The sequence below is a fragment of the Notolabrus celidotus genome, chromosome 19, assembly GCF_009762535.1.
Source record: "Notolabrus celidotus isolate fNotCel1 chromosome 19, fNotCel1.pri, whole genome shotgun sequence".
In the NCBI taxonomy this organism is placed as follows: Eukaryota; Metazoa; Chordata; class Actinopteri; order Labriformes; family Labridae; genus Notolabrus; species Notolabrus celidotus.
Genome location: NC_048290.1, coordinates 21626316 through 21643413, shown reverse-complemented (window position 1 = coordinate 21643413; position 17098 = coordinate 21626316). Strand labels below are relative to the sequence as shown.

At 40.5% G+C, this 17098-nt stretch overlaps 1 protein-coding gene across 2 annotated transcripts; it reads right to left on the bottom strand.

Moving 5' to 3' along the window:
* Nucleotides 1-1214: 1214 nt before the first annotated feature.
* On the bottom strand, nt 1215-16525 carry fbxw5 (F-box and WD repeat domain containing 5). Of its 2 annotated transcripts, none has more exons than XM_034709395.1 (10): nt 16429-16525; nt 11716-11911; nt 11454-11611; nt 9497-9680; nt 8845-8993; nt 8231-8566; nt 7962-8142; nt 7728-7875; nt 6392-6604; nt 1215-4132 (listed from the first exon to the last, which is right to left on the bottom strand). In XM_034709395.1, exons 1-10 carry the CDS (start codon nt 16444-16446, stop codon nt 3847-3849), a joined length of 1869 nt encoding a protein of 622 aa, XP_034565286.1. In that variant the 5' UTR covers nt 16447-16525; the 3' UTR covers nt 1215-3846. The 2 variants fall into 2 exon arrangements, with proteins under 2 accessions (XP_034565286.1, XP_034565287.1); XM_034709396.1 differs by lacking the exon at nt 16429-16525 and adding an exon at nt 14267-14395.
* Nucleotides 16526-17098: the final 573 nt, after the last annotated feature.

Sequence of the window (17098 nt, the reverse complement as noted above, 5' to 3'; positions counted from 1 at the left end):
ACACACGCACACACGCACACATGCACAAACACACACACGCAGTCTGACATCATTGTTGAAATGGAATTTCTATATTGGCAAAAGTTCCATCTCTTTTCTGAGAACTGATGATATTCTGATCGCACAGTGATGATGAAACGTAATGAGCTGAGGATAAAGAGATCTTTTAAAATAAATATATATATGAACTTAAAATCTAAAGGTGACCGAGCATTTGCTGTTCAGGCTCCACGACTGTGGAACGACCTGCCTGAGGATGTCAGGCAAGCTGCATCAGTATCTAAACATAAAAACATATTTATATAACGGAAGTTTTTATTGTAATATTGTTTTATCCATGATGCTATATTTATTTTTAATTTACTTTTATGAATGTTTTTCTTTTATTCACTCATTGTTTTAATTTGTTTTACTGATTTTAAATGTTGTATTGTTTAAATTGCTTTTAGTTTTTTCTCTTTAACTCTGTTATTCAGCTGTTCCTCTTAAATTGTCTTGCTAGCTCTGTGTCTCCCCCTCATGCTTTGTTGTGATAAGTGCTACATAAACTTAAACATTATTATTTGTATTATTATTATTATTATTGTATATGTTTCATGGTTCCCAACTCGCACCTCTTTTAAATCAAAGACTAAGACTTTTTTACTGCCACTGCCTTCATATCTTGGCTTATTTTAACTCACTTTAAATGCAATTTTATTTTTCAATATATTTGTAATTTTCCTTTTCTTTTCTATGTTTTATTATATTTGTCATTTTAATCTTCCTCTTTTGTGCTTGTCTGAATGTTTCCAATGCTTTTAATGTTTTAATGTAAAGCACATTGAGTTGCCCTTGTGTATGAAATGTGATATACAAATAAAGCTGCCTTGCCTTGCCTTACCTTTCTGATATTTTTTTAAAAAATAATAGATTTTCAACATTATCTGCTGGTTTGTAGATTTGAAAAAGACTCAACATTAACAGCCAAACATCTGGGGCTGAGAAACAATAATTGTATGTTTGTGCTCATGTGTAAGTTCTTATTAACGCACTACATTAGGATAGCTTACACGGTAAACAATCATCTCTCTAAATATTCGTGAGTGTTGTACGGTGAGGTTTATACGTGTGTCACTGTGTTTAAAAAAAAAAAGACAATGTGTTAGTTTCAGCTCTCTGAATAAAACTTCTACATAACCACAGAGTCAAAGGACATGAACAGGACACTTAAGTAGACTTCTGGCCTTTTATTTTTTATTTAACCTTTATTTAACCAGGTGAGTTAATTGAGAACCAATTCTCATTTGCAATAACAACCTGGGCTTTCATGGCATGCTTTTTATTTCAGGGGTGTACCAAAAAAAACAACAGAGGTTGACATGAAACATGATTAAAAAGATGCAGCTACAGTCAAAATAACGTATAAGAAAGTTGTAAAAGAAAAGCAAGGAGAGAGTTTATGACCTATCACACACATCTGGAAAAAACATGGAAGATATTGCTCAATAGGTGGCAAGGGACAGCCGAAGAAGAAGGGACTAATCCACACAGTTTCCTTACAAATGGACATGCAAATACAACCAAATCATTTATAAATATGTTAGTGTTTTAGGGTTTTATCAACCGTCACAAACACCTACCGGGTAAAGTACCTGACCCTCTTTGTGACTGTAAACAAAACATCAGACGTGTCACTTTTTGTTTTGTTTTTGTTCTTATTGGAGACACCGAGCTATAAGACTGGAAAGAACAGAGACTACGTGCATGATGGGAATAGAAGGGGTAACCCTCGCTCACACAAATATTTATTCTTTAAAAGGTGGGGGAAAAAAAAAGATTCCAATTTGGCAATTAAGAGGAGGGTCTCCACTTTTTCAATTGATCTAATCATCAGACTACTTCACAGTATTTAGGATTTTGTAATGATGAAGATTTAAATTAATTTTGGGTATTTTACGCGACAAACTTCAAGAAATCCTTTGATCTTTTTAGGTTGTTTAAAATGTGCATACCATGTCGAAGTCATCAAATGTGGTGTTATTGTAAGGCTGGAAATGTCTGTGAATTCTTCTTTTTGTTTATTGTTCTTACCCTGAGTCAATTCTGCTCCAAACTGTGACAGCAACATTTTTTTTTACCCCCATAGAATATCCACTTAGAGGTACAGTGTGTAGAAATAGAAACGCTCCCATGCTCTCACCCCTCCCGTCGTTGGAGCGACGGTGGCCTTCGAGGACAAGAAGCTCCTGTGATGCATGATCCATAAGTCAAGTTTCCACCATCAAAACCTTCCCCCAATACACACAACAAATCTCTTTTTCTTGTCTTCCAACCAGTGCGCTTTGTGTGGCCACTCACTAAATACAAAAAAGCACATGTTACTAGTTTGTCCGTTCTGTTCTACGGTAGAAACATGGCGGCCTCTGAGGAAGGAGATTTGCTCCTATGTGGATATAAAAGACTCATTCTTAGTTAACAATTAGAAAGATATTTAAATTGAGGCTTTGACACTCATTTTAACTTACTTATGAATATCGTTTACTGTTTCTACCAAGTCTGTTCTGCTGAATGCTGCTGAAGATTACACACTGTACCTTTAAATCAATTAATGTTAATGTGTCCTTTGAACAGCATCTGAGGGGGCCTTTTTTACTTCGTCACAAGCACACAATCATGCACAATGTAGCCTTAAGGGCATATAAAGTCCATAAATATATGAACATCATATATATATATAAATATATGATTCAACATGTTCAAAAAAAATGTGTCATGTTAAAGAAAAGAACACAATAGGGAACATTTCAAGGAAAGTGTAGTGGTGACTCTTCTTTTTTTTGCTCTAAAAACACCCAAAGAGATCTGACAGAACCGTTTCACAGGGGCTCTGTGCATGTTCAATACATCCATGCACCTTACACTCCATACATGGATTTTAAACAAACTTCTGTAATGATGGGGAAAGACAAAAAATGCTATATTAAAAAAAAAAAGGTCCAGGAGGTAAAAATCCAATCCTGATATGTCAAAAATTAAAGGATGCGGCTTTGCGTGACGATTTAATGAAGGTGATAAAATAAACGTCTACGTTATATAGGTCCAAATAACAATTAGCTACACAAACTTTTTAGAAACTCTTGTAGATCAAATGACTGAATAATTCTACGTTGAATAGAAAAGCGGTCTGTCATTCCAGGGGCACAAAAACAATGTGTTGGGATGAAGCTAAAGCAGGCAGCTCTATGCCGGCTTCCCTTTTTTTTTTTTTTTGATTCTCTGGAAACAGGGTTTGTGACTCAAGACATCAATTGGATACATCCATAAATAAGACACAACATTTCAGATTTTTTTTCTCACGTACAGCATTTTGCCTCTGATGAGCAGGACATAAGGGTTCATCTCTGCAGAACATTTACACACAATTACACCTCAGGTCCATGGTTCCTGTGTCTGACCCATCCAGAAAGATAAAAACAGGCAACACAAGTCTCTTGGGGGAACATGTTTGGATGTCTGTCTTGTGCGTTTAGGTGTCTACTCTATCTCTATCTGTGATAAAAACTCACATCACTCCTGTCCACAGCACTCAGAGTCTGTGCTACTTCCTGTCCTTGTGCTGGTGCTCTGGCGCTCTCTTGTGTCTAACCCTGAGTCACATCACAAACCGTCTCCTTCAGCTGAAGTAAACGAGCACTTCTGTGTGTCAAAAACACTGTGAGCTCAAGCAAAACCACCAACTCTTCCCACACTGTACATATACATGGAGTGTAGGTATATTATATTCACACCACAGAGGAAAAGATCAGACTTTCCCCTCCCTCTCCCTCCCGCTGCACATGTTTGTGTTTTTTTCCAAACCCTGACTCATGGTTTTCCATTCACACTGCTGGCAGGCGTTGAGTTCTTGCTTCGGCTCAGCCAGGACGTCAGGACGCTGCGGGGCCTCGGCGGTCGAGAGGAGGTATGAGCGAGGCGGACCATGTGTGGTGAGCGCCACACCTTGATGGTTGAGTCGTCGCTGGCGGACAGCAGCAGCTCCTGGTCGGCGGGGCTGAACGCCACCGAGTTCACCACGTCGTCGTGCGCCAGACGTGCCAGGCAGATGTTGTAGTGTCGGTCCCAGATGTAGCCGTGCTTGTCCTCTGCTCCACTACAAGCAGAAGGGAGGAGTCAGTGGAACATTCACAGGGAAATAACCGACAAAGCATTCAGTAAATTCATACACTAAAAAAAAGTGCAGAGTGCAGACTTTGTTTGTTTGAATGTTGATGTTGGTGTTTTCTTGCAGTGTAGTTTGTGTTCTTTTTGTGATGTCTATGTCTCTGGAACACAGGAGGGGCTGTGGAAATAAATTTCCCCAAAGGGACAATAAAGTCTAAAGTCTAAGTCTACATTCATACCATCAACAAAGTCTGATTACCTGAATGGATTATTTATCTGATTGTTTTCTCCATTAATAGTAATAAAAAAATGAAGCTCCATTCACACATGCTCTAAACTCCTAAACATTCCTGAAATGTCCTTGGGCTGCACGTGTGAACGCAAACAGACTCATTTTTGTCCCACATTCTTTCCTGACAGTGATTGAGGAAAATATCTGTGTGAAAACTGGGGTGAGTTCACGTGAGAATGCACAAATACTCAGGAAAATTAGTTGTGAGAGAGCAGGTGGGGTTAATGACATTTAGAAATGTGACTGGCGCAAAACCGAAGAGTGACATGCAGCCGGATGAACAACATCCAAACGCACAAAATCATTTTCAAGAGGAGAACAGAAAAGAAATCTATCACTTAGTGCAGAGCATTGATGTAAAAGTAAAAACTGTCATCATCCTGTCGGTCCCTGTTTCTACGTTTGTCCACCATCATGTTGTAAACATTAAGGCTGATATATGCTTCTGCGCTGAATCGACAGCGTAGCCTACGCCAGAGGTCCGTGTAGCTCCCGTACCTATGCAGAGGCCTACTCACTACGCATAGAATCGACACGGACCGCAAGCCCTGTGATTGGTCCGCTCGGCACCATTGTATTTCCCGCATTTACAGCACTTCCGGGATCACCGCTCATCACCGTGTATTTCATCTCCTCCTCTCTATTCTTCATGTAATCATGTCTGTATGATAAACAGCAACATGTATCAGCTGTAGATTAACATAATACGCTCTGAATTGCTGTGGAAAAGTAAAGAGAGATCGTTGTGGGGCTGGAAACAGGCAACCGGCTATCAGAGAGACCATCCTGCCCTCAAGCGTTTTGGCGGAGATTTGCTGCGCGTCACAGACACATCAAAGCACAAGTATGTGGTGCTCATGTCCACGTCCGCCCCTGCTGCATAGGGGTGACGCAAAAGTATCAATCAGCCTTTACACTGTGGGTTCCACAGCATGCAGCATGACGCATGTTAAGATCTCAGAAACTAATTAAATAAAGCCAACATAAAAAACTTGAAATTTGTCAAGCTAGTGAATGATTTTTTCACAATTTTGTACATATAACAATTTGGAGATCTAACCAAAAGTCTCAAGAATTATGCCCTCTGAATAGAGATGACCATCTTTGAAGGGCTTTCTGATAAACATCAGGGTTGATCAAATAAAAAGGAAATGTACGTTTTTCATGTATGACTCCAGAGTCCTGTTTCTGTGTGTGTAGATTAATAAACAAAGAACAAGAACTATAAAACTAACACTACCTATCACTGATTGAATGAAGGTTACAGATTCTCTAAATTCCAACTCAGTTAATTATTAACTCCTCTGTCAAAAAATAAGTATTAATTAAAGGTAATTAACGGCCTGGAACACATTCTTTTGTCATTACTCAGCTTTGGAAATCCCCAAAACCTCTCATACGTTATCACTATGTAATCAATACCACCCACAGGACAAATACACTAATCTGTAGTGAGTGAGTTTCACCAACGTTCAAGCTACTTTTGTGTTTAAATTCTCTTTAAAATTCAGGTTTCAGTGGGGAACTCTTCAGTCTGTGCTTTTGATAAAAGTTTCTGGTGGGTTTTTTTTTTAATTCACATTTTTCCGCACCGTTTAAAAAACAAACACTTATTTTCAAGAACATTTAAGGGGAGATTTTGACTTTAACAGACACACAGTGAAGGAAACAGAAAGATGGCGTACAGCCACAAGTCTGATTTCAAACTAAACCCGAATCTGATCTGATAAAAATAACAGCTTTGTGATGCGTCAGTGAACAAAATTTGCCGTAACATATACAAAGACGTTATTCTAGTGGGGAGATTAAAATTAGAGACACATTTTCTACCCTTTCCATCACTTCTTACTAATACGTAATTGTACATATTCTCTTCGTACATGACTTTTTAATGGCAAAACACACAAAGTCACGGTAAGATCCACGTGTGTGACACTGCATTTATTTCTCACCCACCTGGCCACAAAGTCTCTGCTGACATCAAGGAAGATAAAGAAGCACTCATCGTTGGGCGTGAAGGCTCGGTGGGCGCGTAGACTCCTCCTCTCCTCCCTCAGACTCTTCAGGTCGATCACGTGCAGATCGATCTCCTCTGCGATGGGTGGGGGCGACATGGGGTCTGAGATCACACACCCGGCAGGCCACGCCCGACTGTTCACGTAAAGGTACCTAATCCATGAGAGAAGAGGGGACAGTTTAGAGTCAAACAAAGACACAGATACATGCTGACGTTTCATGTTATGACTTTACGTTGAAAATTTGGTGTGATGCTGAACCATGTGGCCAAAAGTATGTGGACAAATGTCACATCTCTATGTGAAAGATGGCAACACTGTCCAAGATCGGGGGCATTGTGCTGCTATTACCTCCACTCTTCTGAGAAGGCTTCACTCCCATTAAACTACATTTAGAATTCATGCTACCCACTATCGGTCACTATCGGTGTTTCAGTTTGTCCAAAAGGATGTTGGATCAGGTTTGTCATGTATGGTAGCGATCCGAGTAAGGTACTTCTTAAAACGTGGAATCATCTTATATTGAGAGTCTTGACTTCTGAATGCAGAGATCTGTTTATGACGGAGGATGGAGCCACTTCTCTGTAACTGTTCCCCTCACAACACACAGTGCCGGGGGGATTAAAGAAGGAGAGCCACAGTGATGGTCCAGAACAGAGCGGCTCAAAAGGCGGCCGAGTTATTCAACAACTTAAGTAGAGTTATGATGCCAGTTTTAAGGTAATGGTTATTGCAGCAGAGACTGTCAAGCAGTCATGAAATACAGTGTCACAGAGTGTAATGTTTAAATACAGCAAACCCAGACAAATCACTGTGTAACTGATAAACTACACATTTTTCTTAATTTTAATAGCATGGATCAAAACTGTGATAAACGGTGTCTGACCAAGAGGTACACAAACATTTTTTTAACATGGTGTTGTAGCAGGATACAGTTTACGAAGGGGTTTATATACCCAAGGGGCTTAAATACCCATGGTCTGTATATAATGTCAGAGAATGTGTGTACAGGTGTGTGCACAATGCAACGCCTACTACCTTTTCTACATTTACACTCAGCATCTAGGTGCAATTATAATGCTGTTACTTGAACCTGTTAGCACAAGCAGATATTAGTTCTCAAATTATACTAAAAATGCACCTGGATTGAGATAATTTCTCCTCTAAATACACCTATTAAAAAAATGTTGCAGAGTGTGCACAGCCTTCGTTTCAGCAGACTGAATCTGGATGTAGTTTCATTTAATGTAATTGTAATGATACTGTCATTTCCTCACCGGTGGTCTGGAGAAAGGCCCATTCCAATAATGTGTCCATGGATGTCGATGACGTGATCTAAGGAATCAAAAAACTCATCTGAACTCCGCTCCTCCCCGAGAACAGGACCGGACGTGGTCATCTGATCGGGCTTAATCCGCTTAATACCTGAAACACGAACAGTTCACACATGAGAGGAGGCGTCGCTCTGTGCGCTGTCGTTTTATTTGTAGCAGCATGAGAGGAAATCTTACCTATCTGGTGAGGAGAGTAAGTAAGGCTGCCAGTGGTGAAGAGTAAGTAAGTTTTGTCCTCTCCCTCTCCAGGCTCAGACGGCTCGATCAAGTCAGAGGCAGGCGCTGTGAACGATCTGCCCATCATCTTAGCCACGTGCGTCTCAATCTGCAGCTCTTGTGTTCCGACCTTTTTACGACTCTGACACGAAAGAAAGAAGAAAAGACAGAGTGACGAAAAACACCTCTTTAAATATTGATCCCATCTTTGAGTCTCACACCTTGCTCACCTGTATAACATGCTCCAGGCCAGAGTAAGTGGGCTGAGGAAGGCGGCCGGTGCAAAGGCCATGACACTTTGCTTCCCTTTGACGCTCCTCGTCCTCTTCTTCCTCGTCTTCCTCCTCGCTGCCGGAGGTCCCAAGGTCGAAGAGGAGAGGCTGGTGCTGCTGCTGCTGCTGCCCCTTCTGCCGCCGAGCCTGAGACTGAGCCTCGTAGTCCAGCAGCAGGTCTGGGGTGTCGTGGCGGCGGCAGTGGGCCACCATCACCGTGCGGATGGTACTGGCGTTGATGTTCTGGATCTTGAAAAGGCGCTTTACGACGTTGACGTTCTCTGATTCAACATCCTGTTCAGAAAGGAGAAAAAGACACAATGAGAGATCAGTTTTATTTTCTATATCTAAATATAACACCTTAATTCACACCTGGGTGCTAACATGTTAATCTGGATTAGCTGAGTGTTTAGGAAAGGACCTGATTTCTTTAGAATTATCTCAGGAAAAAAAGGGCTGAAATCAATTCAATGTGTTGTTCTTCTGTGTTCATTACAAACTTGCTGACTCAGACTCAGACAGATCTTGACTGACATGACAGAACCGGATTTAGCTTCTTCGGTAAGTCTCACCTGGAAGGCTTTGTTGAGCCAGAGCACAGAGCACGACGTCATGTTCCCGATCCAATGCAGGTTCCCAGAGATCAGGTGGGTCTCGTTCAGCCAGCAGCCGAAAACATCGTACGGCTTGTTCCTCACACGTGATAACAGCGTGTAGTTTTCTGTGATGTTAGGAAACAGAAAAGAGCTTTTAGTGTTTATTTACATAACTTCACACATTTAAAGTTACTTGTAAACAGAGGTGTAACAATCCTTTCTTTTATTTCATCAGGCTGGTTTCACAAAGTTTTTATGAGTCATGCACCTTACACTGAGTTGCACATTTAGAGGGGTCAGCTAGCTTGAGATTCCTGCGATAAATCCACTCTTAATAAGTGAAGTTTAAAGTTTTGCTGTAGTTTGAAAACATCTGAAAGAGGTGCTCATTTAAAGATACAGCTTTGTTTGTGGTTGTAGTTTATGGCGCTGTAAATTCACATTGGAATACACTGTTTTTCCAACACGTACCATCACCTCTATGTTTATACTGTGACAGCATGCGATACCACACCTACTAATGAAACCTCCCACAAAACATGAAAGTGTGAAACCTTAACATAGCTCATCATCAGTAAACATCAACAGGAACTGATGACAGGCATCGTGTGGGATGTTTGTTTCCTACCCAAGCTGATGACGGCGATCTCCCCGGACGAGGAGTGGTGTGGGCCCAGGTAGACCCCGGACACGAGCAGCAGGGTGTCATCAGCGTTGAACTGGGAGAACTGAGTGTAGCCCCAGTTGAACTGACGCATGCTGGAGCTGTGCACCATAACGATGTTGCCATCTTGCCGTTCTGTGTCCCATAGCTGCACAAAAGAAGGCAGGGAAGGATCAGTGACAGCATGACAACGCACCAACTTATTCTTGTTGCAGATTGGAATAAATAATGACGGCTGCATGTTGCTCATTTGTATATAAGCAAACAACCTTTGGCGTCATTAGTTTTATCAATGACAAAGAAAAGCAGCAGCTCTGATTCTTAAGAAGCTGACATTTTAAAGCTCCTGTGAAGAACTTTCAGTTTGTGTTGACTTTAGCGCCCCTCTGTGGACAAAGTGATCCATCTTCTCCCTTTAAACGTCTTCTCCTGAACACATTTGAGTCATGTTCTCTAACAAAACACCTGATCCTGTTTTCTTTTAACATCCAAATGCATCACTCATTGTGACTCTTTGCTGTGAATAATGTAAAAAAAAAAAGCTTTTTGTTCAGTGTGCTGGAAAGTCTGACACCTACCTCTCTACAGCAAGCTCATACATTGAAAATAACTTTATAGAACTATTCAGTCCTTATTAGGGCTGTCAAAATTGCTCCAAAATGACGTTTGAATATTTGCTCAAAAAAAATCCATAGGTTCGAACCATTCGAATATCTATATTTGCGCATTATGTCAATAACAGGTGGACAAACTAATACAAGGAGACATAACTACTTGTATAGGTATTTTTATTTTAGATTTAACATGGCTAAAACATGCCTACACATTACAAAACAAGTAAATGACCTAATGGCCAATACCATAACACTTTTAAGACCGTAGACCTCTCGCTCGCTCGCCCCCCCTCTCTCTGTGCGCAATGCGCTGAGTGAGTGCTGAACAAGACTTGTGCGAGCAATTAAAGGTCCCGACTCTTGTCCCTAATATAGGCAGGCTTCATTAAGTGATTGAAGCAAATATTATTAACATTAATTGAAGTTAAAGTTAAAAACGAAAAAATAGTCCACCTACATTCTTGGCGCTTGTATAAAAAAAAAGAGGAAAAACTGCATTTTATCCCAGTGTCGCTGATTGTCTGGCTCTTTTAGTCCACTGTCAATGTAGGGTCTTAGGCCTGACAGGTTATTTGCCAAAAACATAAGACAGTCTACGTGTGAAGAGGCCCGATCTCTTTTTATTCACTACGTTGACTCGTTGACTTGATGTGTGACTCCTGTGACCTGTCCCTGACCTGTCATGCAGTGCGCCCATTCGCAAAGCAGCCGCCGATGTGCTTTTTTTCACAGTCGAATATTAATTTTCACAATTTAATCTCCATTTTTTTAATATTCGAATATATATTCGAATATAGAATATTCGTTGACAGCCCTGGTCCTTATACCGATGGTCTTTTAGAAATCACTGTCACTTCTTGATGACAGAGCAATCAGAATCAAAAAGGGGCGGGACTTCAGACATCAACTTTGTCAATAACATGGTGGAAGTCTGTACGGAAGAGAAACTAACTACACGTGTATTTTCGTGGTACAATTTCTAGGTCTACAGCTGCTGCTCATGCTATGACACAATTTCAATCAATTGATTTTATTATTTTTTTTAAGATGATTTTAGATGAAAGCAAATAAGAAGCATACAGAACATTTCAAAACAGACTTAAGAACCACAGGACAGCAGAAATGCTGCAGAACAGCTTTCGTAAACTAGCACCGGTGAGAAGTGCTCTAAAATTGAGGTAAGCTTTAGTGGACACAACTCCTAAAGAGTGTCACTAAATACTGAACACAATCACTCGACAGGCTGGAATGAAAGTAAGTTAATATGATCTATCATAAAAGTAAAATCAACAATGTTTTCAACCTACTTTCACAGTGCAGTCCTTAGAGCAGGAGGAGAACCGGTGACCCCTGTGAGAGAAAGCCAGGTGAAGGACTTGGTCACTGTGCTCTCTCAGCGTCTGAACCTCCACACAGGGGATACAGTCGAACAGACGCCTGAACTCCCTGTACCACGACACCGCCGCTGCACAGAGTTACATTACAGGTTATTAAACAAACCTTCATTAGTGTGTGTTTAATGAATACTGAGTGAAACAGACTTATTTTTTAATAGTTAGAATGACTTACCTGGATGTCTGGGCACAGAGCGTGGAATGCGGTAGTAGCTGTAGAACAGCTCCCTCCAAAGGAACTCATCTCTGGAGACAGCGAGCCACTGTCTGCAGGTCAGACCAGCTCTCAGCACAGCATCGTGGGGCAGACGCAGGAAGATCTCCAACACCAGGCTGTCCGGCAGAACTGGGACACACTCCATACTAACATCCTGGGTACCACAAACACACAGATCACAGGTACATGAATTGTATTATTTAAGACTCATAAGTGACATCTTTAAAAACTTTGGGATCTCTCCCTGAATATGAAATAATCCAGGGGTGGATAAAAACCATGAATTGCACAGAATGAGTTTGGGGAAACTGGCCAACAGACATGCCACTAACTGTTTTCACATAAAGGTCAGATAAATATCAGAAAATCTGGAACACCCTTTTCTCAAATCCTACATTTCAAATCTGACAAATAATGAATACATTGTCTGAAAGCTGTAACTTAATCTTTGCTTATCATGATGAATTCATTCAGGTGGAGTCAAATCCAACACTGACACACAGAAGGCCAAACCTGAACTGTAATCGGACTAACAGGTAACTAAACACCTTAACTTTACACAAAGATAGTTTGATATAAATGAATTTTGTTTTAATTTTATGCAGTTCTGAGATGAATCGAATAATTAAAGGTTCATTTCAGTTAAGACAAGATCAGTTGTGATTCTGTGTGGGGCGGTAAGACTGCAAGTTATGGACTTCAGAGCAGGGAAGGGGGCTGATTATTTAGAATAATCCCTCCTAATTCAAATAAATAATAAGACCCAACACTATTCACTATGTACGTTAAGTTACATAAGTACACACACACACACACACACACACACACACAGAGAAAGAGAGAGTAGGTAAAACATAACTGGCCGCACATAAAATGTTAATGTTTGAAGTGTTTGCTGTATGTTTTTGTTGATTGTTACTGTTCTGGTTTTTGTTTTGTCTTTAACTCTGTAAAGCACTTTGAATTGCTCTTTGTATGAATGGTGCTTTATAAATAAACTTGCCTTGCCAATTTAATGTAGTACATTATCTTTTATTCAGAGACTATATTCATACTGGACTATATACTTAATTTGCCTTTAAAAAGCACAGTAAATGTGTGTTCAAGAGAGCAAGCTGGTCCTAACATTGAAACATTAACCAAACTTAGCATGGTTCTGCATCAGGGAGTCACTTGAGTTTTTTAAAGGAATTCTCAGGGTGTACTTGAATTGAGATTTGACATAAAATTTTGCAAACTGGCCCATCTTTTGGTCAAATTAAACATAAATAAGAATTTCCATTACAAATTATTCCTACATGCCCAAACTAAGATACACACTATGCATGCAGAGAGGGATATTTTTCATAATCCATGGATCAAAACGGTCCATAACTGATCTATAAATCTACATCAGCAGCATTGTATGTAATCTGTAATCTGTTAATAGTATCCATCACCATCAGTCCTGGCCTCTGAAATCCCAAATCTGTGAACTCTATTCTGCATCAAATATATACAGCAAAAACAAAAGCAAATCCTCACATTTAATCAGTTTGGATGACTAGTAGTTCTGCTTCATGCTTCATAAGAACACTGTTAAAACATAGAACAGTGTGTGATATCATTTGAAAGGATTATTGAAGTTTTCCAGCTTCACAAATATAGAGAACATACTCCAGCTAAGAGGGTGTATCAATTCATAAAAAGGTAATCATGTTTTCTGTTCACCCATAAATAACTTGGCTCCACCTTAGCTTGAACTAATTTGAGCCTGACAGCTGTGACTGATATTCTGGTGTGTGTTACAAAGCACGGAGAGCACGGAGCTGTGTTCAGGTCTCCTGCTGTCAGACAGAGCTGTTCATTTAACACAGCATCATAATGTTTGAAGTAACAGTCTATCCATAAGATCGACATTGAACACACTGAACTCTATGTTGAGTTGTACTGAGCTCTGGGTGTTTCGTACATTCACAAAGTCACTGCAGACACAGAGACCTGTTAGCGTGGCATATTCTCAATTACATGCCTACTCGACCGTGTCATATTAGGAATTTCACGAGAACTACACTTTGTGTTAATTAAACATTACTATAACCGTATAAAGTAAGTAAAGGCAGCTTTCCCCGGCAGAAAAAACATCGTATTAACATTGACATTTAAGCAGCTATGCGTGAAACTCAAAACAAGTCACTGTGTTAACACTCAGAATAGTCGACAGCCTTCGTGCTTGCATATCGAACATTAACAAGCTAAATAATTTATAACCAGCAGGTTTGTTTGGTGTTATGCTGGTCTCATAAAAGAGATTAGTAAACAGATGTAACAAGCTAACGTTACGCTAGCTAACTTGTTATCAACCAGCTAGCTGTTAGCTGACATTTGTTTTCAACTTTCTGCTTCCGTAACATCAAAACGACGTTTACACATCGAATGACGAGCTGTTACTTTTGTACACGAATGCATTCACTGCAAGGCTTATAAGCTTGGCAGTAGAACAAAGTTGCTGACATAAACTGTGACCCACCTGCTGGATCAAAGTATGTTGGAAAGAAAATCAAGCGGCGAGCTAGCTCTGACGGCTAGCTACCAAAAAATGACAACAATCCTCCAGGAGAGGTGAATGGAGCAGACTCGACCAACAGATCCATACATCATCGATCCAAGAACAACCAATCGACTCCGTTTGTAGTTTCCTCGTTTAATAAGCTTTTTGTTGCTTTTTTGTGAATAATATCTTAACGCTGGAGCAATAGGTTGTTCAGTGTCACAAGAAAACACCAGAAGGATTATGATTAGGGTAAGGGTAATGAAAAGGGTTAGGGTTTTGGTGAGGGTTAGGGTTGTGATTAGTGTTAGGGTTATGATTAGGGTTAGGGTTGTGATTAGGGTTAGGGTTATGATTAGGGTTAGGGTTGTGATAAGGGTTAGGGTTTTGGTTAGGATTGGGATTAGGGTTAAGGTTGTGATTAGGGTTAGGGTTTTGGTTAGGGTTGTGATTAGGGTTAGGGTTTTGGTTAGGGCTAGGGTTGGGATTAGGGTTAGGGTTTTGGTTAGGGATAGCGTTGGGATTAGGGTTAGGGTTGTGATTCGGGTTAGGGTTTGATTAGGGTTATGGTTAGGATTAGGGTTAGGGTTGCGATTAAGGTTAGGGTTTTGATTAGGGTAAGGGTTGTGATTAGGGTTAGGATTTTTATTTTATTTATTTATTCGATTTATTTGTAAAGGGACCATGTACAATATTAAACATAAATGTCACCATCTGATGCATTGTACCAGAGTTAGCTTAAAGCTAATTTACATCTGCAGTCCCTTGGCAGGTCACAACAATTAAAACATCACATTGTAAAAACGCTTGCTTGCACACACACACACACACACACACACACACACACACACACACACACACACACACACACACACACACACACAAACAAACAAACAGTACTGTATATCAAGTTAAAAGTATCAAATCAGTGGTTGCAGTGTTGAGTGTCCTTTAGCAGACTTTTCAGTTTGGTTTTGAAGAGATTGAGAGATTCACAGCTCTTGATATCCTCTGGTAAGATGTTCCACTGAATTGTGGCTTTCACAGAAAAAGCTGACTGCCCAAAGGCAGAACGGCGAAAGGGCACATTGCAATTTCTGTACGAAAAGATTCTTGTGGATTTAACGGAGTCCACTGAGCGAAAGTTGATAAACTGACTCAGTGGAGGCGGGGCCAAGCCATTTAAAATCTTATACACAAGACACAAATTTGAAAACAATTTAAAATTAGGGTTAGGTTTTAAATTAAAGCATGTTTCCTTGTGAATCAGCTGACTACATGTGTTGCGCACAGCGGAGGAGCTCAGCTGGGGGCTGGGCTGAGTGACAGGTCTCCATGAGCGATTTCTTTCTCCGCTGCCAGACTGATTATGACCCGGTCACATGCTTATTTTTCTCAATAGGAACGAGTAGACAGAAAACTAGACACTGTAAGTCTAAAATATGTTTCTGTTCAGTTCTCTTGTTGCAGGAATCCACATGTTGAAGTCTGAGACATTCCTATCATTACTGTGTCCGCGAAGATTATGAGCCTGCTCCACAAGTTGATATTCAGCGTGTTTAACATTTTGAACACCTCAATACAATCTGTAGCTACTCAATACTGACAATTATATACATTGTGTCATGAAGGAAAACTTGCTTCAGGGGAAGGATCATTTGGCATTGTTTTTGACATGGAATATGTTTACATTTTGAAAAAATTATTAATTGATCGTTATCATTTCCAAAGATTGATCACAGAGAATACTTGAAATTTACATCCCTAGTGCCTATATTCATAAGAATCGGGGTTGGAAATATGCTTGCATGTTACTGCGTCACACTCGCTCCTAACAGTTGCGCTCGATCTTTCCCCTTTATAAGCTGTGATGTGAGGTCACAGCAGCGGCACAGGCCCTTTGTTCTAAGCAGAGGTTTATTTTTTTCATCCTCTGTATTTTGGTGGGGCAGTTTGAGAATCGAGAAATGGCCAAACTGTTCACAATACTGAGCACCCTGATGCGGAAAAGAAAATGCTGATCTCAGCACTTATGTGTCATCTCCTGAGGTATTGTAGACTGCCTTTGAAATAGCGTTTAAACCGCTGTGTCTATTTTATGTTAATGTTATTCCTGATAAAGACAGTGCTGGACAATGCACCTGCTTGTCGCTCTCCATCGGCGTTGGTGCTGAACATAGACTGCTCCGCCTCTTCCCGTTGTACTGTTCTGAAGCCAAAAAATCCCCCTTCTGGGCGCCGCCATTGTGCAGCCAGAGCCTGTGAAGCCACTGTAATAAGCTCCGCCCTACAGCGTAACGTCACAAGACGCTGTGTGTCCTTTGAAGTTTCACTCCACGGCGGCTGTGAATCAAAGGAAACCTGGAAGTAAAACCCCGTTTTTTAAACTCTAATAACTAACGAAAAAGAAACTTTTCAGGAAAAAGAGGCCTTGAACACAAAACAGTCAAATAATAACTACATATCACCACAGCATACGGGTATGAGAAACATTCGTACGACGTGTATTTATTTTTTAAAGTTTGACTGCTCGCCCATTCAAATGAATGGGGAGACGGATTTTTTTACCTATACTGCAGCCAGCCACCAGGGGGCAGTCACACTGCTGAGAGCCTCACCACCAGCCACCGGAACCCTTCCCTTGGTGCTGAACCATTCATTAATCAATGCAGTAGAGTGCTGTGTGCTGTCCTCGGTGCAGCTGAAACAGTTGAACTTGACAAGCAACCTGTTGCCTTTTATGGGCTGTCTTGGATCAATAAGTGAGACTTTGTGTTTTTTATTGATAAGTAGGGGAGACAATATTTCAGC

Excerpts from the sequence above, each read along its gene's own strand:
- fbxw5 (XM_034709395.1), bottom strand. Across the intron at positions 7,876-7,961 it reads TTACTCTCCTCACCAGATAG|GTATTAAGCGGATTAAGCCC; the intron begins GTAAGATTTCCT and ends TTCGTGTTTCAG. Across the intron at positions 6,605-7,727 it reads GGCCTTTCTCCAGACCACCG|GTACCTTTACGTGAACAGTC; the intron begins GTGAGGAAATGA and ends CTCATGGATTAG.